General features: G+C 41.2%; 1 protein-coding gene across 2 annotated transcripts in view; it reads right to left on the bottom strand.

Annotated features, from left to right (window-relative positions):
• Positions 1-17,373, bottom strand: part of HYDIN (HYDIN, axonemal central pair apparatus protein) — a 423,190-nt gene that overhangs the window by 318,194 nt on the left and 87,623 nt on the right. For both annotated transcript variants that reach the window (XM_011976766.1, XM_011976767.1), the window contains 2 exons: positions 16,344-16,545; positions 9,077-9,260 (listed from right to left, as the gene is read on the bottom strand). In XM_011976766.1, coding sequence (XP_011832156.1) covers positions 9,077-9,260; positions 16,344-16,545 — 386 coding nt within the window. The remainder of the gene's footprint in view (positions 1-9,076; positions 9,261-16,343; positions 16,546-17,373) is intronic.

The raw sequence follows: 17,373 nt of genomic DNA, 5'->3' as shown, positions 1-17,373 counted from the left end.
GCTAATTCCCATATTGTGATTTCTACCCATAATTATTAAATATCTGTGGACATGGAACTTCATGCTTCCTTCTGGAACAAGAATAAACAACCAAGTGAATCGATGGCCACAGTTCTGAGACTTTCTGAAAGCTGTCTATGAACAAACAGCCACTGGTTTGTGATAGATGATAAATATGATCACGAGAAAGGTGTCATTTAAAAGTGCTCACCTTTTAAAAATTATATCAGCAATGCTTAAAGCAGATCTTTAAAAAAACTCCCTTGAAAATCCTTAAAAATCTTTTTGAAAAATTGCCTTCCTTCCCCTCTATTATACCTCTACCTCCTTTCCTTCGTTTCTCCCTTACTTCTTCCTTCCTTGAAAGATTATTTCTTATAAATCTTGCCAAAAAAACCAAAGTGCAAGAACAGAAACTTATATACATATTTAATTTACCTGGCTTATCTAAAAAGTAGTTTACAATATGACTCAACTTTTACATTTATCAAATAAAATAGTTATGTTCTAGTTCCCAACTTACACTTAGAAGAATGATCCACGTGTTTGCCCACTCAAATGCTATGCTTTCCAATCATACTCTCTAATCTGACAAGAGACACATGTATTTAACTACAAATCATAATATTCGTAACCACCCACTGAGAGCTCATGTTCCCCCCACTGTGTTAAGTGTTTATCCACATTAACTAGCTCAATGATTACCACCTTGTGAAGTAGTATTATCACTTTAAAGATGAGAAAATCAAGGCAAAAAGAAGTATCTTACCCAAAGCCAGACCAATAGTAAGTGGCAGAGCTAAGATTCTGTAATATTTTTTTCCCTAACTTCCCTAAACCCACTGCAATTATAAAAAGAGTCAGGCCTCACCTTTTTCACAATATCATTAAAAAAGGCCAGAAGAAACTGAAAAATACTACAATTCAAGCAGGCTTCGTAAGACCTGGTGTTCCTGTCTGGTAAACATAGCCCGGCACCCTGCATGCTTGTATCCTTCCAGTCACTTCTGGAAGGTGACACATGGGAGGTTCCTTTGGATGACAAAGTCAACATTAGTACATTGCAGCTCTTGAGAAATGCATGGTGGATCTGTATCAAGCTATCCTGTGGTGAAGATCAGGGTCCAGTCAGTTCACAGCAGCGGAGGGGAATAATGATGTCAAGAGTAACTATAATAGGTGATGAATTCTACAATGTTTCACCCAAATGGAAATGTTCTTGACCACATAAACAAATATTTTCAGCTGTCTAATAGTTTTCCTTTAAATATTAGAAAAAACATCAACATAAAAAATTTCTCTGGGAAATGAAAACATGCTCCAAAAGCCACATTTCTATCAAAGAATAAGAAAAAAGAACCACAGACTACAGAAGCTATAATCTGTTTAATTACCCTCAATTGCTTGTCTAGATCCTTCCAGATCAGTAAGAGAAATCATGGCTCTCTATACATTCATCCAGGGCAAACAGCAGTTGTCTCAAAGAGAAACAGAAAAATAAACGAAAGCTAAAAAACTGAAGCCAAACTATCCTAGTTATCATTGAGAGAAAAGTTCGAATTGACACATGACACGCAAAGAGATTTTTCTGCTTCATTATTTTCCTGGGACAAGAAACTATGAATCAAGTTAAGTTATGATTCTCAAAATATGACCATAAAAGTTTCTCAGAGAGGGCTCTAAGATTTCACCTTCTGTCAGAGGAAGCTTCACAAAAGGAGTATTCTATCTTGATCTCACTTCCAACCCAAATACAGTGAAAAGTGCACTGAGGTTCTATAGAGCGGAGATAGTTGTGCGTGATGTTCATGCCTTTCTCTGGAGAGAACAGAACTGTGTCTCGTCTAGCAGGGAAGGTTGTTAACTTAATTAATGAGCCCTGAGGAACCATGCTGTTTCGAAGGCTTCCCAGGCCTCCTGCCACCTATACTGGTACTCCAATACAACAGCGAATGTACCAAACAATTGGAAAAAGTGTCGCTGAGCGCAAGGATCTGAAAGGATGATCCTGATAAACAAAGGCTGAGGAGTGGGAAAACCACACTGATGGAGAAGCTGTGACTTGTCAAGGACAGTTTGCGCTCAGCAGATTCCTGTCCTTCTTTCTCCTTTCTGGTTTCCATTTCCAAAGAGTCAGCTTCCATATGTTTGCAATGTGACTCAAGGCTATAACGGTAGGAGAAGTGGAAGGAGCGTGTAGTGAAAAGCTAGGTCTTTCTTCTTTGCTAGCCATCTGGGCTTCCACCCAACCTGGTTCTGCTGAGCTCACATGCTATGCCCGCTTGGGAAAAATAAAGTAAACTAAATTTGAGCTGTGCTCTCAAGTATGAATTGCTGGAACAGCAGGTTTTCTGCAGGCTTAGATGACAATAAAGCATGGTTTACTATTACTTACATGGTAATAAAGAAATTATCAAGTTTCTTTCTCTTTTTAAGGCTTAGTTAAATTAGGCTTAAACTTCCCTAGGGATACTGGATGAAGTTTTCTTTGATCCAGGAGACATTTGCTAACAGAAGCAGAAATGTTCCCCTGCTCGCTAATGTCCACCAATCAGCTAGGAGCACTTTAGGTAAATACCTTTAAATTCTCAGACCTTTCTTTTTGAGAAAATATCAAGGGTTCAGTATTCAGAAAATTGCTGCATCTTCAAAGCATGACCTGAGCCAGCAGCATCAGGGTTCAGATACAAGGCCAGCACATTTGTGCTGCCATTCCTCAGAGGACTCCTCGATGACCATGGAAAGCAAAAGCTTAATTCTCTCTTTCTGCCCTATGATACTCTTGGCCTCTCAATTCTCAGGACTGTTTTTTGTCTTTGAATCTCTCTCTCTCAGGGTACCCAAGAGACCCAAGCAGAAAAAATAACAGAATGAGACTGTCAAAATTCTGTAAAGCCAGAGTCCATCCAATACAAATAGGATATTATATTTCTGAAAGTAGCCAATTCCACTTGATTTTCTGGAAGGCACAAAACATGCATAATAGAACTTCAGCTTTGCAGTTCTTTTCCAAAGGGGAAAAAAACTCATATGGAAGCAGGTGGCTTGAGGATGATCAGTATTCTACAGAACCCATTACCTTCCCTAGGTAAGGAATAAATGGAAAAATTCAGGCTAATGAAAAACTTGACATAAACAATGATAACACACCCCATGCTTTAATGACTAGAAAAACAATTCTTCGGATGCTTCAACAATATAAATAAACTAACAGGTAAAGATTTTTAAAAATTCCTCCCAGCCCTCTGCACTGGACTTTCTTCTGCCTGTGGTCACTCTGTGATATGGGTTGGCTGTGTCCCCACCCAATCTCAACTTGAATTGTGCTCCCATAATTCCCACATGTTGTGGGAGGACCTGGGGGGAGATCATTGAATCACGGGGGCGGTTTCCCCCATACTGTTCTCATGGTAGTGAATAAATCTCATGGGATCTGATGGTTTCATAAGAGGAAACCCCTTTCACTTGGTTCTCATTCTTTCTTGTCTGCCACCATGTAAGACATGCCTTTCGCCTTCTGCCATGATTACGAGGCCCCCCCAGCCACGTGGAACTGTGAGTCCATTAAATCTCTTTCCTTTATAAATTACCCAGTCTCAGATGTGTCTTTATTGCCAGCGTGAGAACAGATTAATATACTCTGGGTCATTACTCTCCCTTTCTCCACCAATGAACACCTCTGGGGTCTCTCAAAAGACAAACTCCCACCTCTGAGCCCTGGAGCAGCTACCAGCCTCCATCTGTTCAGATCACAAGGAAGAGAGGGAAGCAAGCAGGCCTGGTACTGTGCAGTGACATCAGTGCCCAGGATGCCAAAGACTAACTCCTCAAGGCTTGAGCAACGGACCCTACAGCCTTGTTAAATGATGAGCATGATGAGAAGGTGACGGAAGGGACACAACCTGTGGCCACATGGTTGGCAGGTGGTAAGACAGAGGAAGGACTTGTAGTTCTAGAGGTTTGAGTCTGTCGTTCTTATAACATTGAGTCAAACTGCTTCTCACATGATACTATTCACAAGATTTTATTTAAATTCAATCATCACCTCTTGGCAATTTAGGAACAGGGTCTAATCTCTTGATCTTGAATCTCCTTGCTTTAAATTGAAAGAGCCTCTGAAACAGGAACAATGCTTCCATAAAACACTTGATATGCAGGGAACACAACCAGGACTAAACTAACCTTTTGTTTTCCCTGATGCATTTGAAGAAGTGAGATAGACAGATATAGGTCTGAGAAAGCAAGCCTATGTTTCTTATTTCTTTCCAGACCTTGAGGTAATAGTTTTAGGTTTTGTTTTTTTTTTTTAAGTTTATCTCATTTGAACACAATGTCTTTCCTCAGTGGTCAGAAGCTGAAGAGTCCATCAGGAAGCAAGGCGGTCTCTAAGCCTCTTCATCACCCTTTTCTTTTCTTTTTACTTTTTGAGCAGAGTATCAATTAGAGATTGATTATTAGATTAGCAGGAAACACTGCTTGGTTCCAATCTCCTCTGCTTCTACTGTGAACCCAACTCATATCAACAAGCTAATTAAAAGGAATCACACCCTAAGAAACAACCAATCACTGATGCATAGCTCCACTGTCAGAAATTAAGTAGTAGTCACTTGGCACAACTGACCTGATAGTGAGCAAGATTCAGAAGAGACCTTCAGAAGCAAGTGGTGCTGAACCATGCACAGAAGGTGTAGACAAAGATACAAGCCATGACAGGCTCTTAGCTGGCCAGCGCGCCTACTGATGCCTTCGCTGTGAAGTCACAGCCTCTCCTCTCTCTGCAGAGACTCTAAATGTGAGTGCCTGGAGGCCCTCTTCAGCCCTCTGCAATTTCCTTTTTGCTCTGCTCTTAGAGTTTTCATCTGCTTTTCATGGCTTCAATGAAGATCTCCACAGCACACTCACAAATCTTGCTTCCAGTCCTGAATCCCCTTCCACAAATTTTAGTACTGCATTTGCCAAACTTTTTGGATATCTATAGTCATCTCAAATTCAACATGTTCAGAGCCAAACTCATCATCATTTGTTGATTTACATTTGTTCATTCATTGATTCGTTTATTAGCACTGGCCACAAATGAGGATAAGGACCTCCCTGATCTCAAGAAGCTCAGAGTCTGATCCTAAATTGGAAAGTCAGAACTTGTAGATCAAAAAGGATCAATTTGACTTAACTGCAATACCCTGTTTGTGTACAAGGCAACTGAAGCCAAGGAAGATCAAATGGCTTGTTAAGCTTATATTGCTATTGGCAAAGCTAGCAGGTAAACTCAGGACTCCTGACTTGCTCATTTCTATCAGACATCATAATTCTCCCAATATCTTCAGTACAGCTTTGGAGAAACACAAATGAAATTTCTCACAATGTCTCACCTCACCATCAACAGCCAGTTGATCAAAAACCACTTTTGTGTCTTTCTTCTGAACATCTCGGATTTCTGCCATTTCCTTCCTTTCTGACCACCCCTGGGCTGTTCCAGGTCAGCAGCACCCTCATGCATCACTCGACTTTGCCTGCAGAGATGGTCAGTCTCCCTGACCCTTCCTGCACTGGGCATTTCCACTATGTGACCTGCACCACCCATCTCACCCTCTGTCGTGTCCATGTTCCACAGAACATGGATCCCAGTGGATGCTCTGTGGAGGGGGTCTGTGGTCATAGGGAAATGCTGCTTGCACCCCATTGCTTGGAGAGTCACCTTCTCTTGAACAAGTATTTCTTTAAGCTTATTTGACCATAGAACTCCCTCTTTGCAAGGAATGCACATGACCACCCCACAGAGCATGGTGGGAGATGGCAGCCTGCAGTCTAAAGCACAGTGGGTTGGTCAGGTAGCTCCTTCCCTGATGGTTTGTTTTGGTAATTTTCCCAATTGGAAACATTCTCCAACATTGCTTGAAGTCAAGGGTTCAGGCAGGGAAAGAAGGCTGGAGATGTGTGTCGAGGCTGAAACTTCCGTCATGTCAGAGGGCTATCCAGGGCTCAAGTGAGCAAAGGGATCTCCACATACAATGGGTTAGATGAAGATGAGGACCAAAAATGTAAATAGGTCAAGCCCAGAGACATGGAAAGGTCAGGAAGGAATCACTGGTCATGCCGCCAGGTGGCTGAGCTGGGCTGAGGCAGGGAAGAGGAGTCAGTCGTGGTAATCTTAGACATACTGGGCCGAGACTCCTCTAGCTGCACTGGGGATCGAGGCTGATGACTGCTCCTCCTGAGGATGGGCTGCCCTGGGACCACAACATGGTAGTCAGGAGGAGGCTGGGGGTAGGCCACCGGTGGGTCTTGCCCATTTCTAGTTCAGAAGCAGGAAGAATGAAATTACCTCGGATACGTTTCTTTGTTTTTGTAATTTTCGCAATTGGAAACGTTCTCTGTCTCCTTTTCCACTTAATTAAATCTTACCCTTCTTCCAATATTCAGTTCAGATCTCATGTCTTCTAAAAATCCTTTCCCAACTCCCTCATCTGAGACTACTGTAGCATTTATTTACCTGAATCAGAAAACCAAAATTTCAACAGTAAAAAGCACTCTTGGCTCACATTTGTGCCAAGAAGTCTGTGAAATGGTAGAATTTTCCCATTAAATACCTGTAGAAGTAATGTACAAGGTAAGATTATAGTACATTCACAAACAAGAACTGTATCTATATAAAACTTTCAGGAACTATAGTTTTTAAGTAAGGAGATTTAACATCAATAAAGAATTCACTATAACTGATACTGAGTTCTGCTGTTTTGACCAGAATAACTTTGGAAAAACTAGGAAAGTTTCATGCCTTCATTTTCACTTTGCAAAAATTGTCAACCAGCTAATGAATATTATTATGAGAAGAAGGACTAAATAATACAGGAAGAAAACAAAATCATGATAGATTCCATAAAGACCATTTATATTGGAAGTGAATATTTCTGCTTATTTCTGGTATCCCCATCCCCCACAATACAAATAAAATTAGTCTCATTATTTTGTTACCATTTCTGTGTATTACTATAACGTTTTTCTTCCTAAGGATGAAAAGATGCCTCGTGATAAGAATGCTCAATTCAGTTCCCACTTGGAATTCAAAAACTATCATATTAGATGCCATATTTTCACACACCTACATCTCCTTCATTGAACCATGGGTTATGGAAGGAAGCATGAGGAGAAGCTCATCGGAGGTAATTCCAGTGTTCCTACTTCTGAAATAGAAATGGGCAGGACTTACCTATGGCTTATCCCTGGCCTCCTCCTGACCACCATGTTGTGGTCCCAGGGCTGCCCAGGAGAAGCGGTCATCAGCCTGGATGTCCAGCGTAGCTGGGAACAGTCTTGGACAACATGGACCTTACCAGTATGTTTAAGATTACAACTGATGGCTCTTCCCTGCCTCAGCTCAGCTCAGCCACCTGCTTGCATGCACCAATCAATAATTCCTTCTTGACCTTTTCCATATCTCAGGGCTTGACCTATTTTCACTTTTGGTCCTCATCTTGATCTAACCCATTATATTTGGAGATCCCTTTGCTCACCTGAGCCCTGGATAGTCCTCTGACATGACAGAAGTCTCAGCCTTGACACACATCTCCAACCTTCTTTCCCTATGTGAACCCTTGACTTCAAGAAACTAGTCTACTCGTGGAGCCTTGGGTGAACCATGCCATGGTTCACAATTTCACTCTCCAAAAGGCCTGTCCTGGGAGACTCAGGCCCAGGTTCTTCTCTCAAGAAGCATTCTCCAATTTCTTTGCCTATGAAAATCACCTCAGCCTCTGAACTAGAATACCTTACTGTCTTCTCCAGTGACTCACATAGCTGGCCCCAAAAAACAGTGTCCCAGAGGGTATCTCCAAGGGAAGAGCTCCCTCTTGGAGATTAACAACACACATTAGCATACTAAAGGCTTTCCAAAGTTTTATAACCAAGAAACCTTTCAAACAATATTCAGCCTCGTGTTTCTCAAACTTACTTAGCCATGGAACTCCTTTTCCATGTTATATGCTTTAACAACAATTTGGAAGTGCAGACAGAAGGAAAATGAGCCTGCATACGTCAGTAGCATTTCTCACAAGTATACTTGTATTCTAAAGTGTCCTCATGTCCATGTCTCTTCTCCATCTGATTTAAATGGCAACAACTCGGCAGCTCTAACCAGCTGCGGGCTTCCTCACCTCCTATCACTGTTTTGATCCTCACATCACTCTCTGCCTGGCGGGAGTGGGCTAATGCACAGGAAGCCTGTAGCACAGCACCAGCATACAGTAAATAGCAAAGCTGCTAGCTTCTTTGATTTGGGGGCAGTAGGGAGAAAGAGTGCTTAAGATTTTAGTCTGTGGAATCAGACAGACCCCATTTGAATTCTGGCACAGCTCTCACTAGACAGACTATGAGGTCAAGGATCATGTCTGTTTTGTCCATCAATGTCTGATATACACAACAGTGCCTGATATGGACCATGCAGTCAATGAGTATTCAATGAATGAATGAAGGACAAAGCAGGTCTCAACCCAGGTGATTTTGCCCAACAGAGCATATTTGGCAGTGTACAGAAACGGTTTTGGCTGTCACACTAGCATCTAGTGGGTAAAAGTAAGGATGCTTTACATGAAACACCCTACAATGTGTAGGACAAAGAATGATCCAGCCCCAAATGTCAACAGTTCCAGGGTTGATAAGTCCTGCTATACAGTCAGGCCAATCAGGGATGAATTTCTAACCACTGACCCCAGCTGTTAGGCCTTTAGCAAGTCACAACATTTCTGTCTTAATTTCCTCATCTGTTGAATGGGATTCTAATGGGATCTTGTATCGTACACTTGTAAGGTAATACATATTCAAATGAGATGAACTGCATAATCCCTAGGAAGTGGTTAACACAGCAACTGGTGCATGGAAAACGTGACCTATATACGTGTCCCATGACATTCTTACCATTACCATCTATATAATGTCTCACAGTGATGGTGAAGTTCTTCAGGTGGACTCTTCACTCTCTTGCAACTCACTGTCTCAATCCCCAAGTGAGCGCTCTTTTCAAAGCAAGCCCTGCGCTCCTACTTATGTTTCCTGTATGGTCAGCTTTTATTTACATGCTCACCAGGGGCTCCACAGTGAAAATGTTATTGAAGAAGAGCACGCTGTCTCCCTGCACCAGCCTCCTCTGATTCGCAAAGGTTTGGGAGAGAACAGAAAGACGTTCTCGGAGTAAAGGATCAGTAATGCACTCTTCAAAAAACTCATCAGTCTCATCCTTCTCCTCTTTGATCAGGTCATCACAGGCCCTAAAGAAAACAGGCAATGTGAGATTCATGTGGGTACTCCCATGAAGAACTCTGGCTTCCCTCCAGTCCCTCCTCCTGGAACTGTCCTCACCCCTCACCCTGGGGTGGTCCCTCCTTGCCCTGAGTCTGTAACCTGCTGCCCTTGCACTCAGTCCTCAGACCTCTCAGAGCCTCCATTTGCTCATCTTCAGCCACCTTCTTTAAGAGATCCTCCCTGGATTCCTTTCCTATTCAATACTCATTGCTTTACTCCTGAGCCCTTATGTATATCTGGACAAATATTTTCTTTCAGGTAATTGTGTTTTCCAGGCTGCTTTTTAAATCTTTAACATCTATTCTGCCTCTCACATGGCAAGGACAATTTTGTTCCTTTTAAATTTGCTTAGCTTTAATTCTTTCTTAGCTGTTAGTTACCTGGAGAATAGAACCTGGGGCCAGCAGGGACTAGGTTTGCATACCGATTCTATGATCTGTTTACTAGCTCTGTGACTTTGGGAGTTCCCCGATTCCTCTAAGCCTCAGTGCCGTCTCCTTCTAGAGACCATAGAAGCTACTCCATCAGAAAGATGTGTTGAGGGTTAAATGTAAACAAGGCTCTAGTGCAGTTCCTGGGACAAAGCTGGCAACTCCATACACACCGGTTTTCTCCCTCTGTCCACCATAGGCAATCATCAAGCTGTCAAGCTTACAAAATGCTCAAGCTATGCCTTAAGGCACCTCCTTTTCTCTCTCTTTCCTGCTCTTAATATCCATCGTGATAAGTGAGAACAGCAGCTTTCCCCAATCCTCCACTCACTGCCCCCACCAGAGCTGTGTTCACATTTCTCCTGAACTTTGCAATTGAATTTTATCTCCTCCCAGGACATACGACCACATTCCCATCAATGTACTGGTATTACCAGGGGTGAGAGACAAATTATTTTGCAACGTAAGTGCTGAGTGGGAGCCCAGGATCACTGAATTCCTGTCCCAGTTCCAACTCTTGTCAGTATTGTCAAATAACTCTTTTTAAATAACGTATGTGTTCAGGGTGCTTTGGTCACACTGCAAAAAGAAGTCAAAGAAATGGGCTCAGTGTGTTCTGGTTCCAAGGAAGAAAGCATCTTGTGCTTGATTTTTATTGCCAGGTAGGAGGCAGTGTCCAAGGTGACTGGCAGTATTCCTTCCACACTGCTGGGCACAGCAGTGCAAATTAAAGACAGCTCAGTTTGCAGAAAAAAAGGAGTCCATTTCTTTTTTATTTGATATTTTGTTATCTGATACTGATCTGGAAAACTTACAGATTATATTAGAAACCAAAAAATTCCACTTGCAGGAACAGATCCTTAAAAACAATCATGGATATAAACAAAGACACATCTACAAAGATGTCCATTAAAGTGCTGGAATGATACCAGATCAAGTGGGTAAATTTGATGTAAGATAATGAAGCACTGGTTGAACAAAAATGAGAATCATAAACATTACATTTATTGGGCACTTGTCAAACTTTTCACATGCATCATATAATTTAATACTCATAACTACCAGAAGGGTCATTAGCATTAGGATCATCATTCCCACTATATAGATGATGAAACTGAGGCTTAGAAAGGTTATGTAACTTGTCCCAGATCATGTAGCCGAAAGATAGCCTGAACTGCAGGTCTTTGGAGGCTTGAATCCCCTGGTGCTAACCAATATGCACACTGCCCCCCAGGAATCCAGGGAATATCAGGGAACAACAAGCAGCTAGTAAAGTGGTATTAAATAGAATACTTAACGTCATTTTCAAATGTCTGAAATATTTTAAGGTGAAAAACAAATTGGCAAAATGTAACACATACAATAATCCCACTTTTGTAATAAAAAAGCAAAAGAAAAATATATACTTATTAGGGGAAAAAAACAGATTTAGACATACCAAAATATTGACTGTGGTTTCCCTAGTTGGAAGGATTAGAATGGATTTTTGCCCTCATCTTTGTGCTTGTCTTAATATTTTCTAAATTGTATTAGTGTGCAATGTATTTCTTTTTAAACCAGAAGACAAGTCATTTAAGAAATTAAATGTTAATTAATTCTCAGGCTGAGGCACTAAGATTTTCACCTGTTTGCCTAACATGCCTGCATCGGCACGAGCCTGTGGATGCCACCTCTGGAAGAATGCACAGGTGAAATGTGGGGGTGGCACAATGTGGTCTGGTCTGCAGAAGGTGGAGGCAATGGATTAGATGTACACATAGCAACATGAATGGATCTTAAGCACACAGCCTTGTGAGAAAAAGGAGAAAATGGAATACAAAATATGACTTCTCTCTGTCTCTCCCCCGAGACAATATACATTTTGAAAGAACAGATTCACATAAAAAGATAGATACATTAACATATTAGAATGGTATCTTTGGGGGAATTAACAGGAGTAGGGTGTGGGGATGTAAGAGAATAAATAAAATTCTTTGTGTGGACCAAGGATGAGGATGATAATGCTCCATGAACTGAGGAGTATGAGAAATGCAATCCCCGCAGCAGAAAGCAAAGAGAACAAAACAAATTCCAAAATGCTGCTCTTCTCCCATGCTGTTGAAACTCCAAATTGGTAAGAGCCAGTAGAAGGCAAAGGGAAGAAAGTGGGTCCTGGGTTCTTCCTCTTTGCCCTCTGATGGAGAATTGGAGCCAGGACTGAGAGTCGAGGAGGAGGTGTATAGCCACACCTTCAGGGAGCCTGGCTCCAACAAGGGCTTCCATAGATCTCAGTCCTAGTGTTCTGCCATCTTGTCCCGCTGATCGTCATGGTTTCTTGCACTCAGAGCTTGTTCTCTTTTATAGATGAGGAGACCTCTCATCAGATAGCATAACAGCAGGCCAGCCCTCTCTTCAATAAAACCACGGACTTAACCCATTTTACAAATGGTCTAGTAGCTACCAGCACCTTTAATAGTCAATGGGGAAGATGTGTGTCTCTGGTGAAGCAGGGTTGAATGAGTAATAGTCCCTCATCTTCAGGTACTCAAGGCCTGTAACCTGCTTCCTTCACCACCCAAAAGAGATGCTAACTGAAGGCTGAGAGGATTAAAAACTAAGAGCCATGGTCTTGAGAGCTGGAAGAAATACTCCCATGTCCACACTTGGCCTGGAACAAATGGAGCCATCCACCTTCAAACGGAAAACGAACCATGTGACTCTGAACAGTTAGCAACTCTGTGATGGATGTTACAAATAAAGAACTAGAGATCCTCTCCCTGTTTGGCAGTACCATGTAAATCTTCAGATTTTTGTATAAACCATAGGGAAGGAAAGGGGCCTCTAACCATAACTAAGATTCAGTTTATTATGATTCAGGTGGTAGGCTCAAAGCCCAATTAAAACTGATTTATCTAAGGAAACGTGTCATTTCCTACATCTGCATATTATAGAATAAACCCATGCTGACCACCCTGGGGGGCTGCATTCAGAATTGTAGGAGCTCTTGTACAGAGCAAATCTAGAATTAGAGCCAGCTGCTATTGAGAAAATGGCTGTGACCTTGCTGGGGAAATGGGGAGCAAAAATCCTTAAAGCCCATGCCAGGTCTCCAAATACAGTGAACGTGATAAGAATGAGTATGAAAGAATCTTGCAGAATGTTTTAAAATCCCTCAGGACAAGGTTGAGGAAGCAAGGAGGGATGAATGCAGCCTCCATTTCTGAAGAGATTAATTTCTCTGCAAGTCCCAGGAAAACATCAAGAGAAAGAACAAAAAGGTGATCTTTTAGAGGTCCCTATACATCTGATTCTCCAGTTAAAAAAAAAAAGAAAAGAAAAGAAAACATTTTTAAAGCACAGAACTTCTTTCTAGGGGGAGGAGCGTCATTGCCCAAGAGTGTAGCATGGAAACAACCTTCTATCCCCAAACCTGGACACGTGTCCTAAAGTTTTTAGCGATACTTTGAGGTGGGTGTGGAGGAAGGCCAAACAGTAAACTGCTGGAAACATAGGGATTCCTGGGGCTGAAATTCCCCCACTGGAAGAAGAGATATCCAAGTGTTTGCCACAAGAGGGCAAGAAACCTTGATGGCTAGAATGGGACTTGAGTGTATCTGTTAGAGCTATCAGCATTGTTGAAGCCACCTTTGAGCAACGTTCAGCCCCTGGAGATGAATGCCACAGGACACGCTTTAAGCCATGTTAAAATGCCAGGAAAACAGTGGGCAGGCTCTTGAATCTGACCTGAAAGTTTACACAGAAGTTAAACCTTTTAACCATAGAGGTTGCTGAAGGAGGGGGAACAAAGGAAGAAGGTGCACCCCATCATGAGCAAGAGAGTCAGACATCTAGAGGGTAATGTCTGATTCAGCTCTGTAGGCCTTGCTGGGGTGCTCAAGAGAGGATTCACCCCATTCGCTAAAGATCTCGCTGCTGCTTTTCAGGGATGGGCGGACCTCTGCCCATAAGCAAGTTACCAAAGAAGACTCTGCTTTATTGACCCCTGATGTGTGGCCTGGGACACAATCTGAGAATTTGTGACATGGAGGAGGAGGGGCCTACACTCACAGCAAGAGCACCACTGCCCTGTCCAGAAGACAGGAGTTTAATGTTTAGTAAAGGGCAAACTTGTCTGTACTTGCCTTCCTTTCCAAGAGGTTGGGCATTTTATCACAGTTACCTCAAGGACAAGAATTCATGGCTTATAATAGGAAAGTTGTTTGCTTTCTTACTATTATGCTTGGGGCTGTATCGAGGAACAATAGAGAGAAGAGCAAGAAGCGCCACCCTGGTGCGACAAGAGATCAGCATGATTGGTGTCCTTTTTCCCTCTTGGCTGAGCTCCTGGCACTCAGGAGAGAGGTGGGAGGAAGAGAAGGGGCAGCACATCGTAGACTCTTTACAGAGATAAAGCAATACAGTTTGGAGAAACAGGAGTTCTGGGCCTGTATGTCACCCAGAGTGAAAGTGGTGATATTCTTATTTATGTGAAGCTGCTTTTCAAGTCTATTGGTTAAAAGACGGTCATGATTCTAGATGATAAAGGCTTCCAATCATGGTTATAAAATTGCTATCCTATATTTTTCCCCTTGTTACAAAGAAGTTGCCAGGAGAAATAATAGAAAGAGCAAGGGAGATAGTAAAAGAAAATGATGCAAGAGAAAGGGAAGAATAAAAGACAATATCAATATTAAAGAGAGAGGGATGTGTCAGGTGAAGTGGCAAAAAAATGAAAATCAATGTCCATCCACTGGGGCTGAATTATATTCCCTATAGTTAAGCATCTCTGATAACCATTGGTTTTAATTTTTCTAGAGTTTAAGTGCTGAAATTAACCTTACATACTTTTTGGTATTGGCATGGCATCAATCACATACTATCCATATAGCCAAACACACAGACATGGCTGAAATTAAAGCTGGCTTTCCTTCTTAAAATGTGTACTCACTCTCCACAAAGGCTTATGCCCATAGGACAAGAATGATACTGAAACACTACTTTGCTGTTTGACTTTCTTTACTTGATCTCCTTTCCCACTTTCCCTTCAAGTATGTTGGGCCATTTTGATCGCTGGTGAGCACATGTGAGCCAGGGAACCAGGCAGGGCAAAGGAAGCAGTAGCAGATCCTTTTCCTTGTGCCTTTTAAAACCACAGATATTTCTATGCCATAAGGCCAGAGGAAGATTTTAGGCATAAGTGGTTTTTCTTTCCTCATTTTTTAAAAAATGGCACAGTAGTGATTCAGTGATTAAAGCTCATTGTCTGAATGACAAAGCTTCTGGTCCACTGTGTCCTGTCATTGTCGTGGCTTCTGATTCAATTAGGTACTGCACACTGGGGGGGGTTCTTCCTGGTTTCCACGGACCTAAGACTTTTATTTTTATCACATATGAACTTGGTTTTAAACAAAGCTTTGAAGCTTCCAAGGCTAATCTTTAATGAAAATGGAAAGGCAAATAAAAAAGGCTGAAATAAATTCCAATGAAAGCAGCAAAAGTGTTAATTCAGGGAGGCTGGAAGGAGATAAAAATGAAAATGGAGCTTAAAAGAGGCAAGCATGGATTCAGTAAAAAGAAATCTTCAAAATTTAACAGTGATGAGATTAGCTACAACAGTTTGGTTTTACATTTTATTAATTTTCTCCACTGCCTGAAGTGCCATTTTAAAAACCATAATAATATTAAAGATACCAAAAAGAAATCATTATTAAATTATATAGTTTGCAGGGACTGAGCAATGCTACTAAAACCAAGAATATAAAAGCCATTATATCTAAGCCCTTCTTTTTCCTCAATCTTCATATTTTCTAGAAGTATCTTTTCACTGAAAAAAATTCCGCATTGATGCCAATCCAAAATAGATTATTTTTAGGAACTCTTTATGAAAGCTGATCAACCTGGCTGGGCGCGGTGGCTCACACTTGTAATCCCAACACTTTGGGAGACCAAGGCAGGCGATCATGAGGTCAAGGACTTTGAGACCAGCCTGGCCAACATATTGAAACCCCATGTCCCTACTAAAAATACAAAAAATTAGCCGGGCATGGTGGTGGGAGCCTGTAATCCTAGCTACTCAGGAGGCTAAGGCAGGAGAATTGCTTGAACCTAGGAGGCGGAGGTTGTAGTGAGCTAAGATCGCACTACTGCATACCAGCCTGGGCGACAGTGCGAGACTCCGTCTCAAAAAAAAAAAAAAAACACACAGATGATACCATACTTAATGTTGAAATACTAGATGCTTTTCCCTCTTACAAAAAAAAAAAAAAAAAAAAAAAAGAAAAAGCTGATCAACTTGGTTAGGGTTATGAAAAGTATTTAATAAAGACAGGGAGACTTGTTTTGAAAGAATAGTGAAGAATGATAGGTTTGGTCTTCAAAATCTAGGCATTCCATTACTTCTAAACTATAACCAGGTTACATTAACTCAGGATGGACATTCTGTTCCACATAGCTCAGCTCAGGTTGTTCAGATGAGCAGCTTCAAAAGAGGATCTTACACCAGAACCAAGTTAGAAAAATGTGACATTGGTTGAGTTGGCTAAAAATTAGCACAAAATTCACTGATTTTTCATAATAACTTAGTTTTACATTCACCCCCCCCTTTCAAATTACTGCATATAGGTGATTTTTGTTACAGACCTATACTTTTCTCTGTCCTCTTCTTGCTGGGTAGCAAATACCTTCCACAGGAAATGGGCAATGATATTACTGCGGTTGTGAATGGTTATAGTTCGCTGATTGGCCAGAGATATGTAGGTTTTCTCGATGGTCAAGGAATTCTTATCCAGCCTTATATTCATGTCTATGGCAGCTCCATAGAGAGATACAAACACTTTTTCACCTAGGAATTAACAAAGTACAAACACACTTCAAGATTTATTCTAAAATGACACGCCTAGGCTATCTTTTTTTCAAGATGAAGTTAGGCAAAATAGTATAAGCATCAAGATTTCATTCTTTCCACTGTACCCCCATCAGTCCAGAGATGAGATACAATCAGAAAACAAATACTATGCTTGGTGCAGTTAGAGAAAAATCAAGCTATCTTGCCTGGTCATTGCAATAAATATATAAAATACGCATTGTTGTTGTGGGCACTCCAAAACTTTTTCTTCTTTGTAAATAGCTTTCAATCCTACAGCCTGACCAGGAGGACAATCGAGTTATAGAATTTTACTCTATGCCTCATCTTTAGCTCATGCATGAGCTTGATTTGTCATTCTTAAAATGCTTGTACCAAGTATACTTAAGAAGAGCTGCTCAACATGAGAGAATTTAAGTCCATTTGAGAACACAGATCAGAAGGGAAAATTCAGTAACTTCAAAAATAGAAAACTGACTATTTAAAAGAAACCACATCCCTAAACAGCAATTAAAACAAAAGACACACACACACACACACACACACACACACACACACACACACCCCTGACATGTCTGGATAGTGGCTACATAAAAAGAAAACAAAAATAGACAAAAATTGTATTTAAAATTAAATATTTTAAAATATTAGGAATATCTTTATTCAGTATAGCAATTTAAGCCCCTGACTTTATTCAGGATGCACCAATTACCTTGATTCTAAGTACATAAGTGAGCCTTCGAGAAGACACAAACCTACAAACTATATTTGATTTGATCTCTGCAATGTCACAGCAGGTACATTACT

The sequence above is a fragment of the Mandrillus leucophaeus genome, unplaced genomic scaffold, assembly GCF_000951045.1.
Source record: "Mandrillus leucophaeus isolate KB7577 unplaced genomic scaffold, Mleu.le_1.0 Scaffold17, whole genome shotgun sequence".
In the NCBI taxonomy this organism is placed as follows: domain Eukaryota; kingdom Metazoa; phylum Chordata; class Mammalia; order Primates; family Cercopithecidae; genus Mandrillus; species Mandrillus leucophaeus.
This window is presented reverse-complemented; position numbering and strand designations above follow the sequence as displayed.